Here is a 17,470-nt window from a genome sequence, read left to right as displayed (position 1 = left end):
TCTGGGGGTCTGCAGACTATGTCTAAGGAGTCTGTGAAAGATGATGATGATCAATCAAAAGTATATGAATACCCATACTTACAATTCACACTTCCATTGAAAATTTCCAAAGTGGTCCATACCTTCACTTGAATTTTTGAGGGGCCACAAATGAAAAAAAAGTTGAAAACCACTGGTTCAGTTAAATTGCTTGGTTACCTAAATTATATATTCTTCAGATATTCCCATGCTTTAGTCTCACTCAAATATTCAACTGTGTCAAATAATAAATAGCTGGTCTTTACTGCCTTTTGGCTAATTGTTCAATTACAAGAGGGAGAGCAGTTCTGGCACTTGAAGGATGTGTGAAAGGCCACTTGTGAACAGCCCAGGGACATGGAATCGATGACATTTATATATCATGTGTCACTTTCGTGCTTTGCAATAGTGAGTATATTAAAGTGCCAGTTATGGACAGAAAAGTAACTCTAAAAATAACATTATGGTCTTCCACATTTATTCTCTCTCAATGACTCCACATCAAACTTATTTGGTTTACAAGGCCAAAGAGGCTTTATTATTATTTTTTCTTAACAGCCACTCGTCAAGCTCATTCTGCCATACTTTTCTCTCCCCCTGAAGGTTATGCATCAGTCTCACTTGAAGTCAGTGACTGTTACTTGAAGTCTACCATGGGGCAACCATGGCCCTTGGGATTTGAGTGGACTCCGTGTCAGAATTTACAGGGCAAATGACAGGATTTTCTTAGCTTTTTCTTTTTGCTACTCTTCCCTTTCTGCTGGTTTTCAATCGATGTCAGTGTGTTTTTGTTTTCTTTATGGGCAGCCATTTTCCCCAACCCTTTCCCCCCATTTCATTCCCTCTTTTATCATCTATGGTTCTCTCTCCTCTTGATTCCTCTGTTCCCTAAGTTTTTCCTCCATTCTCCGCTCTCTTTCCACCTCATCTCCTCTTTACCTCCTCTCTGAACACTTGATGCCTTTGGCTTTCTCCTGTAGAAGAGAGCCAAAGGGACTTTTAATGAATGCTGATCCACCTGGTTGCCTTACTATTAATGCTAGCAGACTAGCTCTTCTTTCACTTGAATCATGCCTTTCTGCAGTGCAGTGGGAGATGGCTGTCACATCCACCTGACACTGAACAGCTCAGGCATGGGGAGCAGCTCTGAGGAGAATAGGCAGAGCTCTGGGGGGAGAACAAGTGGCGAGCCACCATGATCAACTGCATTGTCTAGAAGTCCTAAATGGCCAGGGTAAACCAGGCACAGCTCCATCTTGAATAGGAAAACCACCTGTGCGCTTTCTGCCTCATACATCATTACCAGTTGTACAGTTTCTGCATTTGTATCTTATTGGCACTGGTGGCTATGGTGGCTATGGTGGCATAAAATCTCTCTGGCTCTTCCATAATTGTGTTAACTCCGTAGCCTCAATAAAGGTAGCAGATGTGGCTCTACAGCACAAAGGGAGCAGATATAGCCAGGAAGCAGGTGTGATTTTTACAGACGCTTTCCTCACTGCTATCATGCTTTGAGCACAAAAAAAAGGTTTTAACTGTTTTGCTTCTTTCTAATGTGGCAAATGCTCTTTTTTGAGTGCCCTACATACTTTGTGTTCCAAAGCAAAACACAAAAATTTCAGCAGCTCTCCAAAATATAATTAAAAATAGCAGTGGCAGACAAGCTGAAGTGGAAAATGAGCAGTGAAATAGTTACTTTTTGGCAGGCAGAGTATTTTGTTAAAACCTTTTAGGTCAAATTCTCATCTGGTCTAAATTGCAATACTTCCAGTAAAGTCAGTGATGAGATGCTATATTACTATATGCTAGTAATATACTAGCTATATATACTATGCTATATTAGAGAATTAACTCTTGTCAAAATGATCTCTGAACCTCTATGTTGAGCTTCTTTCTTTATAATTTGGGTGTTGGCTAATTCCAAAAAGGGGAATGTATCACTTCACATAGATTGTAGATGTATATTTTGTTAAAACCTTTTAGGTCAAATTCTCATCTGGTCTAAATTGCAATAATTCCAGTGAAGTCAGTGATGAGATGCTATATTACATCAGGCAACATATTACATCAGGTGATCCAGAATTTCCTACTGGATCATGTTTCTGATTTTGAGACAATGATCAGATCAAAAGCTTTAAAATAAACACAAAGAAATGTCTGTGGACCATGCTAGTCAGATCAGAGCATTTTCATTCCCCTGTGTTGCTACTGCAGCACAGCTTTATTCTGCAGTCCTCTCAACTTTAACTATTCATCATAACAAGCTGATCAGACAAGAAGCAGTTCCTAAATTTGGACAATACGCAAGTCCTGCACATTCATTAAAATGGGCTTCCTAAATCTTTTTTCAAATAAGAACATAGATGTGTGTAAAGGAATCCTACCTTGCCAACGTACTGATAGTCAGATCCTGTGTATTCTTCCAAGAGAAAGAACTGATTCCACATCCAGCTCCTTTTGGAACGATTAAGCTCCTTCCTGTTATTTCCAGACACTTCCAAGACCTTTTCCTTTACTGGGAAGCCACTAGTCCTTTTGGATAATGGAGTTGAGGAACTTTGATGGTGCTGCCCAATCCAAAGCAGCAACCAGAAGCAATGGTAAGTTCTCATTATGACAGCAGAAAAAGGTCCAAGCAATGATTTCTTTCTTGTCCTTAAAGAGATCTACTTTACTGTACAGGATCCTGCCTCATTCCTTCTTATGTTTTTAATGTTCTTTGCAATCTCAAAGAATCCCTGCAAGGAAAAATGGCAATATATCAAGCACTGTCTGAAATACTTATTCAGTGTTACAGCAAATAAACCCAAAAGGAAGAAGAGCAGTTGTAAGTGTCGAAGAGCTAGGCTGCTCTCAGGTTTAAAATGCTCCATGTGGTCCCCCAGATAAACTGAATGTGATTTCTCTGTTGAATAGGGGGAAGTAGTTCTGCTATTTACTTTTTCTCTTTCTTCTACTACTTAAAAATGCTCATTTGAGTCACTATCTTGGTAGCCCAAAATGATGCGCTTACTTCATTATGTTTTTAATTCCTGGAAGGCAGGGTTCAACTTATTAGTTTACATGAGTTTGGTGGTCTTAGATGGGTCACATTACTACATGCAAAGGCTGCTAGTGCCATCACATAATGAACCTAACAAAAATATGATGTGATGGATATAACTGAAAAACTCGAATAAGATACTGTTTGTGTATTGGTGTGATATTGAATAAGACAGCATTGCTGTACTGGTGTGACATTACCCACTAAAGTCAATAGGAGTTTTGGTGTTCATTTTATTTGGGCCATGATTCTATCCCAGGTCACCAGTACATATGAAAGGATTTGTGAAATATCTGGGTATATTGATGCAGTTGTCAATATATCCTGAGCACTAAGACTGCCTGATATGCTGCAGTTTTATTCTACAGGGGGTTATCTACAGATTTTAATTTACCAAGATTCCTACTGTGCACATTTCATTTTTGCTTTTTACAGCTAGTTAAACAGTTAAATAAATATATATGTGGGTATTCTCATGGATAAAAGTACTGAGCTACTTCACTGTGATTTGTGGGGTCTCATTAGCAATTCTTTGATTCATCTCTTATTATTCAGCATTTGGATACCTGCTGAGTATTCATGAACATGATCACAAACCTTGAAGTTTCATGAATTTCAGCATGAATAATTATTTGTCCAAAAAACAAACAAACCCCAAACCCAACCTACAATAAACGCATGTTATTTGGAATTATCTTATTTAACAAAAAATATAAGATTTGGGCATCCAGTCAAGGAGCAGACATGAAATCATGTAACTTGAGAGAGCAACCATGTAGAGTGAATAATATATGGCAAGTGAATAAGAATATTCAATATACCAAAAGAAGTAAAGATCAGTTCACAAAAATTTCCATAAACTGAAAAAATATTGTTCACAGAGTATGGTAATTGCCAGAATCAGTCCAAACATATTCATAACTTAAAAAGGGATGTAGAGGAAATGGTTTGAGTTTTCCCTGGTTTTGCATTAACAGTCTGAGGAACAATTAATGTTGCTGAATCTAGATTCCAAACTATCGTTTTTTTCTGAGAGACTCTGTTTTTGTTTTGTGCTAAACCTTTTGTGAAGTTGTATTAAAACAGTATCTACTCCAAAAGCCAATTTGTGCCCTGAATTAAAGTCTTTGAGTTTTCAGAGGTGTAGGTCAAGTAGCGTTTAGCCCTTGAGATTCAGTGATGGAGTTAAACATAAACCATGCCTGGCTTTAGCAACTGTTCTCAGCATGTCACTGTTCTTAGCAGTAAATTGTATAAAATAATCCCAAGGCTCTTACATTTCTTTTCACTAAATCATTTTCTATAAAGAAATACCAGTTGATACTTTTAGATGAAGAGTTGGTAATGGAACAGGGTTGTTAAAATAATATCCTTTTACTGCTTTGCAAGGTAAAATACAAAGTTAACCTGTTAAAAAAATGGTGTTGTACTATTCAATTTTTAACAGAAAGAGTGAAGAGGGAATATTGAATTCTGAGAGACAGAGTTGATGCCTGGAGAATTAATGCACCTGGTTCTAATTGCCTGAAGAAGGATGTTCATGCTCAAAAGCTTGTGAAGAACAATTTTTCCCCGCTATATAGTGGGTCTCGTAAAAGACACCACATTTACCCAAGGAACTTTGTCTGCCTATGTCCGTAGACCACTACAGCTACAACCAAGAACCTCTAGTTCTAATGATCATTAATAGGGCTTCCACAAACAGGAACAGTTTGGCTACACAGATCATGTAAGGTGTGTCTGTTTAGGCTGGTAAAAAATTTGGGCCCTAAAACATACAGCCGTAGCAGTAAGAGAAAAGAGCCACTGGCTACATGTACCCTTTCTACAACAGAAATAAAAGAAGTCCCACTGAATGGAGGTAAAGTCAGGGAGCATAAGAAATAGCGGGGAGGTATGCTCCCTCTGGTGTTACATAAAATAGAAGAATCCATCTCACATCATATTTTCAACTTTCATTTTATTCTTAGGCATCTTCCTGATAGTCAGCTTTGGAGCGTGCTTGCAAACTGCACAGGTGAGTTAATTAGTGCCATGGCTGCTCACAGCTCTGGCAAGCTGCCATTTAACAGCATGCTTGTCATGATATTTGCTCTGAGTGCAGCTGTGAAAAGACTGGTGATGAGTTAGTTCTGGTTGTGTGCACATGGTTCCCCTTACTGGGGAGGATGGGTCTGAGGTATGGAGCAGAGCATATGAACAGATTCATTATTCTGTTGTTAGTGCAGTCTGGCTGGGTCATTGGGGTACGAAGGAGTGGAAATCATCCTGTTACAGGCATCCCCATCATTCTTTTCATTACCCCTTGCACAAATCCTGCAAAGGGGCATTATATCCATTTTTCTGTACATAACACTTTCTCAGCAGCTCTGTCGAGAGCAGAATAACATAAATGAGGCCTGCACCAGCCATTTAAAGGATCAGTCCTCTAAATGTCAATTGCCAGGAAACAATTATTCCTGAGAGGGAGTCTTCAGCACTTGAAGTCAGCAATATTTCACAGTTCTGATGTCATGGGAGAGGTTTTATTGCAGCTTTTGTTGAAATATCACTTGTGAGAATGATATCACAGCTGTGAAATACAGTTTTTTATTTTCCCCAGCAGAGATATGCTCAAAATGCTGCACTAAGAGAATGATCCTGAAACAAATTATGTATGTAGGTATATATGTATTATCTCACTCTCTCTCTCTCTCTCTTTCTATCTTGTATATAAGTTCCTGATGACTTCAGTCATTTTTAACAGCATCTCCTAATGCTCAGCATTTCCTTTACAAATCTGGCACTCAAAAGCCAAAACCAGGCATTTAAGTACAGTATAATTTGCATACCAATATCATCTAGATATTTGCTCTTTAGATCTGCCAGTTTAGAGGTTGTCCAGTATTGATGTTCCCTAATAAATGAGGTCATAGTGATTTACCTGGGCATACACTGAAGTAAGATGTGACAGTTTTGTATTTTCTATGATGAACCTTTATATAAAGATCAATCTCCCTGCCTGCAGTTGTGAGGCAACTGCCATTTTGTGTCTCAGTTCAAATGCTTCATGTTCCAGTATGAGTCTCACTCTTCTGATCTTTTCTCATGGAAACCATATGCTCTATGTTCTTTCTTCTGAGGAAAAAATGGAAGCCAGGAGCAGGAACTTCATGGAAAATATACGTCCTGGGACCCTTTTTTCTTAATTTTTTTAAGAAACATTTTCTTCCTTCATTTTTCAAAATAATGCAAAATAAACAAAAATGATAACCCATTTGGGGACTGTCAACACTTCATGGACACCAGCAGGGAGTGCCACAATGAAGCATGCCACATCTGCTCCATGTGCCCTCCATTCTGGGAGCGTCTACACGAGACACTACTGTGCAGTAGTGGTTACTGTGCATTTATTTAGTGCTTGTATAATCAAGTACTAAATAAATGCACAGTAACCAGAGTTACTACACAGTACTGCCGGCAAACACCTTTTAAGTGATACTACTGAGCAGTGTGGGGGCCGAGGGGGATCCGGGAAAGGGTCGGCTGGGTTGTGGCCACAAACCCGGCACGTACAGATGGGTACTTTCGACCGCTGGAGTAGAATTAGGCACAAACGCGTACTGGTTCAAACAAAGATGGCTTTACTTACACTGTCGAGATGTACAGCATAGGAAGAAAGTTAACTTTAAACTTCAGACTTCAGTTACAGTTTAACCGAGGAGCTCTTATTCGACGATATATCTTTGATACGAGCATGCAGGACACAGGGGTACGTCGGGGTTGGTCGGCGACAGGGAGTCGTCAGCGGTTGATCAGTCCGCCACGCTCACTCCGAGATGGGTGCGGAGTTCTCCAACTTGGGCAGAAACTGCTCCAACCTTTTATACGGCTAGCGAGCCAACTGCTAGTCGCCACTTAGGAATAATTTAGAACCGGCCAAAAGTAACGTGTGAATTTGCATATGAGTGGCGGGAACCTTTCCACGCCGAGGTTCTCCACCATGCCGAGAAATTTCCTCGTACAAAATCTCACCGTGCCTTGTGCTAGAAAGTTCCACTGTGCCGAGGCACTCAACCTCTAAGCTGTGCCCTGACAAGCAGTAGCCTAATAATGCTGTACAGGAGAATATTAGCACTGTTGGTTCTGTGATGCACTACTGCGCAGTATTATTCAGCTACTGCACAGTCAGCATCTTGTGTAGATGTGCCCGTTATGTAGTAGAGCTTAAGTGTGGGGCTTAGGACATGCCAATAAGCTCACCCTCTTGTGGACACTCCATGCTGTTTTTCAACCATCATCTGCCTAGTGGTAGAACCGTCCTCTAAGTAGCAACAGTAAAAAAGCTATTTTTTCTGTGCATTGTCTGACTATATTAAACAACTAGATTGGGTCTTTCAGTCCAAATGTATAGCAAAGCCGGGACTTTCATGGGAGTCTAAGCAACTTATGTCTCTATGTTCTGCAATCTTTTGATAGGATAATTCTTCTACAAATTAAGTATTACTGCAGACACAGTGCAATCTCCTGTGAGATGACTCACAGGCTTAAAGTTAAGCACATGAATAAGCATTTACAGGATCATTACTTTAGACAATCATGTAATTATTAAAAATATCAGGTTAATTCAAAATTAGTTCCCAGGTACTGCTTTTCATAACTAACCTTTTCATGCACAGCAAAATTCTCATGCTGACCCTGAAATACATAGATCATGTCTTAAAGCTACCTAAAGATTTACAGACTCCCTGGTAAGTACTTAATTAATTGAGCTATCACTTCATAAAACAAAACACCTGCATAGGAGTCATTGGTATTAATTAGGGAGACCTGATTTGGAGATGGATTCTCAGTTCAGACTAGTTCTTCGGATAAAAGCTCCGTTCACATTTTGACCCAAGGGTTATTTACATCTATGTTGTTGTTTTGTTATTTCCAGTTAAAATTGACTGAAACAGTAAGGGAAGTTCTCACTGAATCAGCCATGGTGGGGAGGGATTCTTCTCCTCCCTAAGTTCCTTTCCTTTAATTGTATCTTGCTAGTGCCCACCACCTGTACAAAGGACCCTTGGAGGAGGATGCATTTGTGATGGGTTGGCTGGTAGTGATTTGGCTCAGGGGTTTTGAAAGGGTAAAAGATGATTGGAGGGCTTGGGATTCCCTTTCCTCACCAATCAGGCCCCAGAGAGACACCTTCCATGGCCCCTGATTGGCCCCTCGGGTCACCTGGAGGGGGATAAAAGGGGCAGCACAGCAGACTCAGAGGAGACCTGTGAGGGACAATGAGGAAGGAGTTTCAAAGAATTGCAAGAGCTGGGCCATCAAGGTGGAAGCAGTTGCCCCAGAAGAGCCTAAAAGAGCAGGACCCGCAGGCAGCACAGCATGGCCAGCAGGAGAGGTTCCCTGGTGGGCTCCAGGATCCCCAGCAAGAGGCTGCAGCCAGCAGGAGAGGTTCCCCCCCTAGCTCCAGCAGAAAGCTATGCAGTGACCCAAGAGGCTCCCAGCTCTGCTTCCAGTTTCTCCAGCAAGAGGTAGGGCAGCTTAATGTGAGGCATGTAAGGGGATTCCAGAAGGTCAAAAGCCCCAGCACCCAGGACTAGGGCCAGAAGTGGTGGCTGCATAGTAGAGTTGTTCCCTGCCATGTGGGAGACCTGAGTTCAAGTCTTGGCTGGGGTGAGTGAATTGACAGGAGAATAATTCTTATTGGAGTGGAGAAGGTCACTGTGTTTTCCCCCTCCGGGTACCTATGCCCTATATCTTTTGTTATTTGGTGTTTTGTATTTTGTGCATTTTACATTTTGTCAATCAGTATTGTTTGTTGTGTTGTTTGCATTTTTATATTTTGTTAAACCTGTAATGAATATGGCTACGAATGTGAATGCCTAACCTTTGCTGAATCCCATCCCCACGACATATTGTAGTGTCCCCTGTGCCCCCTGGTTTATATATGTTATGTTCCCACCACAGTTTCTCTCAAACATGTACCTTTTTAGTAAGTCCCCCATTGCTTGATAGGGAAGGAGGGTCCTTACATCTCCCACAGTGCTCATGCACCTGCTCTGATCCCTTCAATTGGAGAGGGGTTACATCTTGGAGTACCGCCCGGGTTACACAGCTGTTCAGTGTTACCTCATCCCAGATCCTTTCAGCTTAAGCATTAACTTTCCACGTTCCATACTTCTCTCCCAACATATGCATACATGTACAGATGTCTCTCAGAAATGTGTGGGTTGATGAAATTTTGACTTTGTTTCCCTTATCATAATTCAGATTTCAATGATGGCATGTTTGTAATGTTAATCCACAGTGCTCTCAATGGTTCCTACCAATGATTTCTCCTTTATAGTTCCTTGACAAATTTTCTACAATTCAATGGGAATACAGGTCATTTATACATGTGCTCTGGGATTGGTGGGTGGGGAGATGCTTTAATTAGAGCAGCTCTAAAAGCCACTCTAATTAAAGCACCTGGAGTGTTATGTATATTAGTGTCCCCACACTGAAAAATGGCAGCAGGGGTGCTTTACCTAGAGCTCATTGAATGCCCCTGCCCTGCACCACTCCTGGAGCAGTAGAGGACACTGGTACATGTGACACTGTAGTCTGCTGAAGCATGATAATTGTCATGCTAGGGCAGACTCAACCGAGTCTGCTTCGATGCAATGTAGTTACAGCATGTCAGAAGAGCCTTACCACCTGTGGTATGGGGGCCCACAGATTTTGTAATTTTTCCTGAAAATCTCAACTTCTTTCATAAATCAGGACAGATGAAATCTTTAACAACATTAGTAACATCTGCATTTCTAAATTTCTGGAGACAGCAGTCACCCTATTCATAGATAGGTGTGTGTGCTGACCTTGGGATTCCTGATCACGTATTCCAACAAATCCTCTGTATGTTTTTTGGATCCATTTTAGCACTGATGTCCATAATGGGTACCTATATTCATGCTCAGACACATTCTAATTGGATTAGTTGAGTCTGCTCTGTGTTCTAATTAGAATGCTTTAGCATTGCCACATTGCCATGTGTATGAGCCCCTGCAGGCTCAGTTGGTGAGCTTTAGTTAAAGTGTCCTGCAGCCTTATTTTACATGTGCAGGCTTAATACATATGATACTGAGGCATTTTAATTAGAGAAGCTCTCAGGAACCACTCTAATTAAAATGCCCCTCCCCCAGCCCCCAGTCTCAAGAACAAGTATAGGCTCCCAATGATTCTAAGCATAAACCATTTTAGCGGAGAGAGCCTTAGAGCAGTTGCACTTCCTTATTTCAAATGACAACCAGTTTCCTCCTCTTATTCCGGAATAGAGGTTATACACTTCAATCTATGATAAAAATTAATTAATACATATTAATGATTAATCTTATTTGTATTCCCAATGACTGGTCTGTTCTCAAAATGTGAAAAGAAAATTGGCAGAATACCTCACATGGTGCAATGTGGGTCTAAACTGTGGAACAGACCATAGCAAATTGATAACACACTGTAGGAATAATGTAGACTGGAAATAAAGGCATCCATTAATTTTTTCACTATATTCCATTCTATATTCCATTAAATTGTGTGTGTGCATGCACACACATATACACATAACATTTTATAGAATATATAATTTGAGTTAACAGATTCATTTCTGTGTTTTCTTTTTAGGAAATAATCTAATGTTATGTAACTCAACAATCACAGCTGACAAACATCCATGTGGTGTATATATATCTATATCAATATATATGCACACACATACATACCCACATACCTGTTACACATGTTTTACACACACACACACACACACACACACACACACACGGATGTTTGTCAACTATGACTGTTGAATAACTTAAAATTTGACTACTTCTGCCACAGAAAACAAAGCCTATAAAATCCACCAAATTGACTTCAGCTCATTCTACTGAAACAGAAATGCTCTAGGTTACTTAGCCTATATATTTGTGTGTGTGCATGTATGTATGTATGTATGTATGTATTAGGGGTGTGTGAAACGGGCTGTATTTGATTTGGATTCAGCCTGAATCGGGGACAGTGACTCAATTCGTTGCGTCGGATCACTGTCCCAATTCGATTGAGCCAAATCTGAATCTGAAGATTTGATGCTGATCTAGAGAATCAGTGATTCAGCCATAGGTACAGCTTTTAATGTTTTTTTACATACCTTGAGATACCAGGTGCGGCTTGTGAATGTTGCAATGGTGGGGTGGATGGAGCTTCCCACAGGAACATTAGTGGGGGGGAGGAAGGGGGGGCTGCGCACTCATCGGCGGATCTGGAAGTATTTCCAGTCCATTTCTGGGTCTGTTGCTGAGTGTGCGAGGGACCCCCCCCTTCCCCAGCCCCCTGTTCAGCAATCGGCGGCAGTGGGACCCAGGGTGTCCCCCATTCCCAGGAGGTATCAGTCTCAGAGCCATGGGGTAAGGGGGGTCCCCCATGTGCTCCCAAGCAGACCCAGAAGTGGACCAAAAGTGCTTCTGGTCCACTTCCAGGTTCATTGCCGAGCATGCTGGGGACCCCCCCCACACACACACACATTCCTGTGGGACACTCCATCCGCCCCAACATCTCAGCATTCACAAGACGCCTGGTTCCTTGAGATATCTAGAAAAAAAATTTCAAGCTGTGTCTATGTTCAAATCATCAAATCTTTCTGAATCTCTCCAAATTGATTCCGAGAGTTCTGATTCAATTTGGAAAGATTAAAGGGTCTCCTGATTTGATTTGGATTCAGATACTCAGCCACTGAATTGGGCCAAATCTCCATCGAATCGAATCAGTGACCGAAGCGTCACACAGCCCTAGTATGTATGTGTGTATGCACATGCACACACACACACACGCCTATAAGTATTATATATATGTGTTTATACACACACACACACACACACACACACACACACACACACACATATATATAGTTATATCCTTATATATAAATGTTGTTGTATATTGATATGTGTTCCCCCAGTAGCAGACTTGGTATAATGTGCTGATATAAGAATTGGTGATATTGTTCTCATACATCAGTAATAATGAATCCCTTAGAGAAAACAGAAAAATGCAGTTCTACAGGGGCAGGTTTAATGCATATCTTAGGTTTATAGAAGATGTTTGATGGAAGGTTGTGCTAGTGATATGCTGAATTAAGCACATCTCTGAAATGCCCTAGCCAGAACCCTTTCCCAGCCAACACTAATTTAGTGTTCATTTTACCAGGCAATTTGCAAAACTGGGATTCCTTCTGAGTGCTTGATGGTGGAAAATCCACCTACACTTCTCATAATCAGAGGTTAAATATAACCTATGTCTATAAATCCAGAAAAATCCTATGGATCAGAATTTCAATTATAAACTTATTTTCAATGACACATGCCAAGCAAAGATATCAGCCCCTATATTTCCTCTGATTTTACCTTGATACAGATCCATAGGGAAAGCACACTGCTGTAAGTGATCAGAATTCTAACTAATCACAGATTGCATGACATGCAAATATATAGAAAAATCACAGAGATTGTCCACAGGGGCATATACACAAAACACACATGAGCAAATGACCCATTTGTACCAAAAAAAAAAAGGATAGACGGAAAAGGCCGCAGCAATTCTACCTTTTCCTGAGAGGTAAAGTGGCAGTAACTGCATTAGAAAAATGAAGGGATTGTAGCTATCCTTAAAAAAAATGGGAGTTGTCAAACATACTGTTTTCATATGGATTAAAGAATTCTTTGTTGTATAGCTTGAGTAATAGCTAAGTTTTGGTTGCTCAGGAGCTCATGCATTGCAAACTTGTCCATAATTGACTGGAACTTAAATGGTACTTGCTGAATTTGAGCCTACTTTACAATTGTGCCTTTTATAGCAGTTAGATCTGAACATTTCTATCTAATAATTTTCTCAAGTGTGAATTAGCTTTTACAGCTCTGAAACTGAAATGCCTTTTCCCTTCACTCTCTGTGAAATAGTCCTTTGTGAATAACAACCACAAACAAGGAAATTGCATTTTTTTAGAAACAAGATACCCCAATGAAAGTTTCATCTTTTCAATATTCACCTATTTTCTGATATACTTGTAATATAAATCAGTATGTTACAGTGCTTGTTTTTATAAATACACACTGAAATCATAAAATGGAACAGGCCAAGAGAGCATTCAAACCAAAAGACTTATGTTTTTAAACTACAGGTACATTCTCAAGACATCAGGCACATGAAGTGCAGCCACAAGTGGCTGATCACAGTATCTTTCAATACTTTTTTTATTCATTTCATTTAGTAGGAAAAAAAGCCCACAATGGCAATGAAAATGAATGAATGCACTAGCAACATGACACTTCTAGCCTCTACCTGATATTAGGGGCCCTTGTCTCTATGGCTGGCAACAGACATTACACATACACTGGATTAAGTGATCAGAAACTGGTTTAAACCTGTAACAAAACAGACATTCAGTGCACATAAACCAGTTTCAAAATGGCCAAAACCGGTTTGACATAAACCTGGTTGAATGTAGACTGATAAAATCAGACTTAACTGATTTGGCTCAAACCAGTTTATGCATTGTCTGCCCCAGACACCTTGCTGGTTTAAGATAAACTAGAAACTCCCAGCATCCCAGCATGCTCTCTGGGCTGGGCAGGGCACTCTGCTCCAGCTGCATGGCTGACCCCACCCCTCTGCTCTCTAACCGAAGCAGGACAGGCCCTAGCAGAGACACTGGCTGGTATGGCCCTGTTAAGGCAAAGTGGGCAGGGAGGGAGTTAATTCTTCCCTCCTTCCTCTGTTTCCCTACCGCAGCTGGGGCCAGCAGGGAAGTGACGGAGGGAAGAATTAGCCCTTCTTCCTGCCCCCTTCACCTTAATGGGGACATACTGGGTTGGTTGTCCTGCAGGGTGGAGAGGAGGACTCTGTTCCATGCTGGGGGGAACTCTTCCCCCTCCTCCTCTGCCTCCTCCTCCCAGGGTGGGGAGGGGGACTCTGTGAGGCATTGGATGGGGACTCTTCCTCCTCCTCCTCCCCTTTCCCCCCTGCCCCTGCAGGACTGCAATGCTCCCCATGCAATGCTGTCCAGCCCCAGAGCAGAGGCAGGGGAGCAGGGGGAGGCTGTTCTGTGCTGGGGGCAACTCTTCCCCTTCCTTTCCCGCTGCCCCTCTGGGGGGAGGAAATGCAGAGCTCAGCTGGGCAGGATATGGGGGTGTGGGGGGAGGGTGGTGGGTGTAGGGACCCCTGCACACTCCCCACATGGCATGCAGCCCCCGCTGCCTGGCAGCAGCAAAAGACAGGGAGGTCAGGATGCTAATGCCCAGTGCAGGCACAGCTCTGGCAAGCACTGCACCAGGGGAGGGAGTGGAGCCTGTCTTATCCCTGTGGTTCTGCTCCTTGAGCCTGAGCCTGCAGCTCCAGCCCTGCACTGGAGCCAGCAGCTTCCCTCGCTTCCCACTGTCTAGGTCCCAGTATTGTGCTGGGAGTGGAAGGAGCCCCACTCCTTGCTTCCCCACAGAGTCCAGCACTGGGCTTCCCCTCTGTGAGTGCAGAGCTGCAGGCACAGCATGGAGCCGTGGGTATAGAAGCAGCCAGGCAGGCTGCATGCTGCTGTGCTCCTCACCCCCAGTGCAGTGCTGGCTGCCTCTATTGTGGCTCCACGCTGTACCTGCAGCTCCACACTCACAGCGGGGAAGCCCCGTGCTGGACTCTGTGGGGAAGCAGGGGCCGGAGCTCCCTCTGCTCCTGGTGCAGTGCTGGGACCTGCACAGTGGAAAAAGGGGGAAGTAGCTGGCTCCAGTGTGGGGCTGGAGCCACAGGCTCAGGTTCAGGGAGCAGAGCTGCAGGGATAAGGCAGGCTCCACTCCCTCTCCCCGTGCAGCACTTGCCAGAACCACGCTTGTGCCAGGCATGAGCACCCTGACCTCCCTGTCTGCTGCATGCATGCCATGGGGGGAGTGTTTCGGGGGTCCCTACACCTCCCACCCTCCCACACCCCCCCACACCCTGCATTCTCACTGCTCCTCTAGGTGGAGGAGGATGAGGGGGAAGAGTTCCACTCTGCATGGAACGAAGCCTCCCCCTGCCCTGAGGGGGGAGGAGTGGGAGGAAGAGTCCCCCTCTGGGGCTGGGCAGCATCCCATAGAGCCCCCCTTCCCCATCCCACAGCATTGGGTGAGAAGCAGGGGAAGAGTCCTCCTCTGGGGCCACGCAGCCTCACAGAGTCCCCCTTCCCCACCCCACTGCAGGGGCAGAGGAGGAGGGAGAAGATCCCCCCCCCAGCACTGAACAGGGCCTCCCTCCCAGCCCCGTGGGAGTGGAAGAGAGGGAGAAGAGGGAAGAGTTCCCCTCTGGGGCCGACCAGCCCTGTGTGCCCGAATTGCTCCTGGCTGTCAGGGAGCCACTGGGGTGGGCCTGATGGTGCCTCGCCATGCCCCCTGTCCTCAGCTCAGCTTCTCTGTGAAAGGGAGGGCTGCTGTAGCGGCCCTGGGCTTCTGGCTTGAGCCACTGCAGGCATGTGCCGAACATCTATCCACTTGCAAGCCAGTTCACTCTCTGCAGGTTAGATTAACCTGCAAAGGCTGAATCAATTCAGGCTCACGCTTTTTGAATGTCTGTCCCTAGCCTATGAGTATTGTTACATGTTACACTTAGGACATACACTTATACAGCTAGTGTCCGAGCATTCAAGCAGTAAAATGTGCTAAGTGCCATCGTAGCACAGTAATGTTAGGTCTTCTCCAGTGAAGAGTATATACATATCATATTACCTAATATGTGCTGAGCCAATGTCAGCCTGCTCCACAGAGGTAATATCAAGGGACTCTGGTGCAGTGCGAGGTGGCAGGGGAGAGCCCAATAAAGCTGTTTGCGCCCCGCTTTTCTCCTCCCAGCACTGAACTGTCTTCCTTGTGGTGTGGGGGCCCAGGAACAGCTCTTGTGCCATACCAGTGTTGTTCCTAGCTCCCACACTGCCCCAGAGCCTTCAACCAGCTTAGTGTGATCCCAGGGCTGATAGCTGGGATTGCAGGGGAGCTGTTTCAAGACTTCACTGTGGTATTACAATCTGTATTTAAATCATAGTGCAACTGATCAAAAAACTAAGTCATATTAAAGTTTACTATGATCTAAATATAACATATGTGCTAAGTGTAATATATAACTATGAGGAGTCCTTTAGGTTAATCCTAGTGATCCTGAGCATGCACCTGAGATCTTCCAGGCTTAGCATGTGAGTGGTCTTGAATGTGTACATAAGTGAAAGAAGGACAGTGATTCTTGAGTGATGGGGAGGGGGTTGCAGTAGACCAGCAACCCTTCGTTTATGAGATGATTTAGTAATCAGTAAGTGAATTATTGGTTTGCTAGTGCTGCTGTTGCTGCTCTTAAGGTCTGGTCAACATTCAAACTGTCATTAAAAGGCAATATTATTATTGTTCAGTGCCACTGTCCCACTGTTATATGCGGTACTTGACAGGAGATAGATCATTGGCTGCTTGTGAGAGAGCCTAAGCCGTGGAAGTCTGTCACTTTGTCATCATTGTGCAACATCATATGTTTTAAAAAAGATTATATTCCCCCACGCCTCCATCTCATTTTTCATGCAGTATTGTGAGAAATGAACGGGTTGACTTTAAATAAAGAAAAGTTTCATTCCCCTGGACCTGAAGACACTCCACTTCTATGCAGTTTTCTGGGTTTTCCAATAAATTAAGCCCTCTCTATAATTTTCAAAAGTGGTTAGTAATTTTGGGAAGCTCAGTTCTTTGTTGGCTAAAATGACACATTTCTAGAAGAACTTTATTTGGAGAAAAGTCTGGGTGCCCACTCTCTGTATAACAGGTCTGTTTACAGCCTCTTAAGCTGAGCACCCAGCAATTGAACCATCTCAAATCAATAGCCATTTTTGAAAATCACAGCCAAGACACTTTTGTGTGCAGGCTCTCAGAGGAGCATTCCTAGCTTTCCTCCTCCCTGCATGCTAAAGCTGGAGTCAATGGAGCTCATTCCAGAATCGTAACAGGAACATGGATGTTTGTCAGCTATGGTTGTTGAATTATTCAGAGGCATACCACCAGTGCAGTTCCATGACCAGGACAGTTCATAAAACCAGAAAAAGTAGGGCTGGAAGGGACCTCCAGAGGTCACCTATTCCAATCCCCTGCCTGAGGTAGGATCATCCCTATCCAAACCATCCCATACAAATGTATTTTCTAACCTATTAGCAAAACTACAGTCAACCCTGACACAACCACAAGATATAACACCCTAACCTGCCACAGGTAAAGCAGGGGGATCATGGCAGCCAACATCCTGCTGCTGCAAAGTTGTTAATATATACTTGAGAGAGCCATACATCCCTGCTACAGAGTAAGACAGAAAACTTGCACAGCCATACCAGTTTGACAATAAGGTAAAATTCATAGACTCATA

The 17,470-nt window shown here is 43.1% G+C and overlaps 1 protein-coding gene across 2 annotated transcripts in view; it reads right to left on the bottom strand.

Annotated features, from left to right (window-relative positions):
• Positions 1-17,470, bottom strand: part of CDH6 (cadherin 6) — a 137,910-nt gene that overhangs the window by 64,991 nt on the left and 55,449 nt on the right. For both annotated transcript variants that reach the window (XM_019483351.2, XM_006276324.4), the window contains one exon: positions 2,403-2,756. In XM_019483351.2, coding sequence (XP_019338896.1) covers positions 2,403-2,630 — 228 coding nt within the window. In that variant the 5' untranslated portion in view covers positions 2,631-2,756. The remainder of the gene's footprint in view (positions 1-2,402; positions 2,757-17,470) is intronic.

This window comes from Alligator mississippiensis, chromosome 5, assembly GCF_030867095.1.
Source record: "Alligator mississippiensis isolate rAllMis1 chromosome 5, rAllMis1, whole genome shotgun sequence".
NCBI classification, from domain to species: domain Eukaryota; kingdom Metazoa; phylum Chordata; order Crocodylia; family Alligatoridae; genus Alligator; species Alligator mississippiensis.
The sequence above is the reverse complement of the archived record's forward strand: the minus strand, read 5'-3'. Positions and strand labels throughout refer to the sequence as shown.